The sequence below is a fragment of the Cyprinodon variegatus genome, unplaced genomic scaffold, assembly GCF_000732505.1.
Source record: "Cyprinodon variegatus isolate N-32 unplaced genomic scaffold, C_variegatus-1.0 Scaffold523, whole genome shotgun sequence".
Taxonomy (NCBI): Eukaryota; Metazoa; Chordata; class Actinopteri; order Cyprinodontiformes; family Cyprinodontidae; genus Cyprinodon; species Cyprinodon variegatus.
In genome coordinates, this window is record NW_015150976.1 from 178,814 (window position 1) to 182,145 (window position 3,332).

The 3,332-nt window shown below is 37.3% G+C and overlaps 1 protein-coding gene across 1 annotated transcript in view; it reads right to left on the reverse strand.

Moving 5' to 3' along the window:
• slc18a2 (solute carrier family 18 (vesicular monoamine transporter), member 2) overlaps window positions 1–3,332 on the reverse strand; it is a 59,142-nt gene that overhangs the window by 15,758 nt on the left and 40,052 nt on the right. Inside the window, exons 9-10 of the mRNA XM_015391057.1 lie at window positions 3,060–3,155; window positions 1,695–1,773 (exon numbers count right to left, since the gene is read on the reverse strand). Coding sequence (XP_015246543.1) covers window positions 1,695–1,773; window positions 3,060–3,155 — 175 coding nt within the window. The remainder of the gene's footprint in view (window positions 1–1,694; window positions 1,774–3,059; window positions 3,156–3,332) is intronic.

Sequence of the window (3,332 nt, forward strand, 5' to 3'; positions counted from 1 at the left end):
CACATCCAGCCAGTCACAGTCAGAGAAACAGAACTACACTGACTACTATCAACTGAAGCATGCCTTGTTCCTGTTTTGGCTCAGTGGAGGGAGCAAGTTTAAAGTTCAGCAGTTTCTCCTGGTACCTTGTCTTGTCTCTGCCTCTCAACTGCTCTACCTGCCTGTTTTAATAAACGTTTAGAAACTTCCCACTGTCTGTCTTGCCTGAATACTCGGTCTTACATTTTGGGTTTACATGACAGAGCTAAATAGTTATTATTTTAGTTGAGTTTCACTGGCCTTAGTTACGAGTTTTAACTAAAATAAGCTGGAAGTCATTTATTTTAGGGCTGTCAGTTTTAAAGCGTTATTAACGCGTTAACTGCTTTAGACTATAACGCCGACATTTTTTTTAACGCACGTTAATCGCAAATCAAAACAAACGCACTGTTCGCTTGTGTTCTTTATTTTTCCGCAGCGCTCTCTGTACTGTTTGTTTTACCCTCGGCGCTTTCCGTAGCTTCAGGAATGCTAAGTTTGCGGGAGAGTCCGCAGCATAACAGACCCGTGCTTTGAATGGGCAAAAAAGGCCAGCAGACAAAGTATCCTGAATGATACTTTTTTAAGTTATGCCAGAAGGTTCTCTTGAAAAAACCCAAGTCCTATGTCTATGTTGTCCAGAAGAAACGAGCGTCTCACTGGCTTAGTGCCACCAAGACAAAGAAATTAACTAAGTCATGTGGACTGCGCTGCTGCTGCACTTCCTGTTCAGACCAAAGGAATATTAAAGCATTTTGAAAATGTTCTACATGTAAAATGTTATGTTGCTGAGATGACTGCGAAGCCCAGTTATTGTAATTTCGTCTGATTTATTTATTATTTTTGTGAGTAAATTCATTTCATTTTCATTAAGTCTGTATTTCATAACGGAATGTGCACTTTATTTTAACATCTTTATTTTTGTCCTATGTTTGAGAAAAAAACTTAAGCTTACGGAGTACTTTGAAGTATTGTTTACTGTTCTGTAGTTTTGTAAAGTTTTGATGGAAGCATAACGCCTAATTTAAAATTTAGAATTTAAACCAGGATATTTTTATTCTAGTTTCTTAAAAGTGCTTGAAAAATTATTCTAATAAAAAAAAATGTTGTATAAGCATGTGTTTTTTACATTATTGCACAATTGCATTTTTAAATGGCCAAATAAAATAAATAAAATAAAAAGATAAAATATGCAATTAATCTCGAGTTAACTGTTGATAATATGCGATTCATCGCGATTAAAATTTTTAATAGTTTGACAGCACTAATTTATTTTGTTAATAATTTCTTGTACTTTGAATAGAAGTCTTGGATTTACTCCATAGGGGTGCAGATCTAACTGTTTTACCATGATTTAAGCTCAAACACCCTCCGACCTGTTATCCTAATATGCAGCCACATGGGTGTGTTTTCACAGGTCAACATTTGACCGGCCATAAGTTATATGAATAGAATCTATATAAGATGAATGCATTCAAATGCACAAAAGTTGCCAAAGAGCAACATTTTCTGAAGGAACCCTATATTTATATTGAAAATATGACACCACGTTATGTCAAAGCTTCAATAACAGCAACCACAGAAACTAATGAAACTCATTTAAAGGAGCGGAAGCAGAAATCACATCCACAAAGGAAGACTGAAGGAAAATAGATAAGGGCAATTTCCCTCCCTACCTTCCCATCTTGTGTGCCAATGATCCAAAAATGTTGGTTCCAATAAGGTAGGATATGGAAGCTGGTAGGAAAGCGATGCCTGGGCCGCACACGGAGACAAAAAGGAAACAGAGGTGTGGGCAGAAATTCAAAGATAAGGAGATGTTTATCAGAGTCCCACACGGAGCTGCTGTACGCACTGAGCTGTCTGTAATGAAGTCTCCTCTCCATCTGCCACCATGTGACAACCTAATATCCTGTCCCCCTTTCATCCTTTCCTATCGGACCCAGACTTCATATACAGGAGTGCAGAGAAAACAAAGAAAGGCTGTAGCTTTGGTAAGCCTCATAAAGAAAATGTCAACAATATCTGATAAATATCTTATAAACAGATTTTTACACCAATATTTAAAACATACAGTATCTGTCAAGGTAGGCATAACCCAGAGCCATACTTTGATGGATTTATATAAAAAATGACTAATGCTCTGAAGAACACAGAGCAGCTCATAACTGCAATAGTTAAGGAAACAAAAATGACCAGGTGTCTTTTCACTGTGGTTCCCAGAAATTAAATATATTTTTTTGTTGTAGCTTCTAAAACCCTTCTAACTTCAACCAGATGCATCATTTAAGTGAGGAGCTGCAGACATCACAGCTCAGGTAGAAACATATAAAAGAACAACTGAAGATGCATAAATTGCTGTTACTTTATGAAAACCTGCTGGAGGGAAGCAAGTGCTGATAGAAAGACACCTCATGTTGACATTTTTTAAGCGCAGAGCGAACCTGGGCCACAATATGTTCTGGTCGGATAAAATCCACATTAAGATGCTTATCCTGTGTGAGCTGGGGCCTGTGGTCTGATAAAAACTGACTTCACATCACCCACGGCTCCCTGTAGATCACAGCGAGGTGGAGTTTATGCTGAACCCCCAAACCTATAGGAGTTTAAAATAAATTAAAGACGGATCAAAATGTACTTGACAACTCAAGATTTAAATATTAATCTTGATGTTTGCTCAAAATAATGTGAAAAAAATCCTTGATATCTTTGATGGTTGGTTGCATCTGCATCTCTCAGATGCAACCAACCATCATCATTATATCAGTAAAACTTTTAGCTGCTGATCAGCTTTCTTTTATTTTCTTTTCTTATGGTGATTTGATGATTTATCTGCGGAACGATAAACCTAATCCCCTTTGATAAATCATTAAAAATGAGGAGCCTTGTTTTTCTAGGGGAACCTGTCATCTGTGTATACACTTTATACCAAGAGAGTAAAATATGGTTGCTTTTATCCAACATGTGTGTTTCAGGGGTGTTTAGCAGGTGGGATGTGCCCAATTGTAGTTTCTGTGTACTGCTTAGAAGCGGTTCTGTACCTAGTTGCCATTTCCTGGCACACATGGTTTCCATCATCCAGATTGGTAGCGTTGGTTCCAACATGGCAATAGCCATATTTCCAAAGCAGATGGCACCTGGGGATGAAGATTACAGATTACTGTTATGGTTCATTTTTACTCTTCAGCTAACCTGTGGCACAGAGAAACTCATGTAGCTTCTTTTGTTATTGACTGGACTTCACTATGGTAGATCTTATACATAAAGAAATTAGCTACCATCATACGGAAATTATTCTTCCTTATTTATTTATT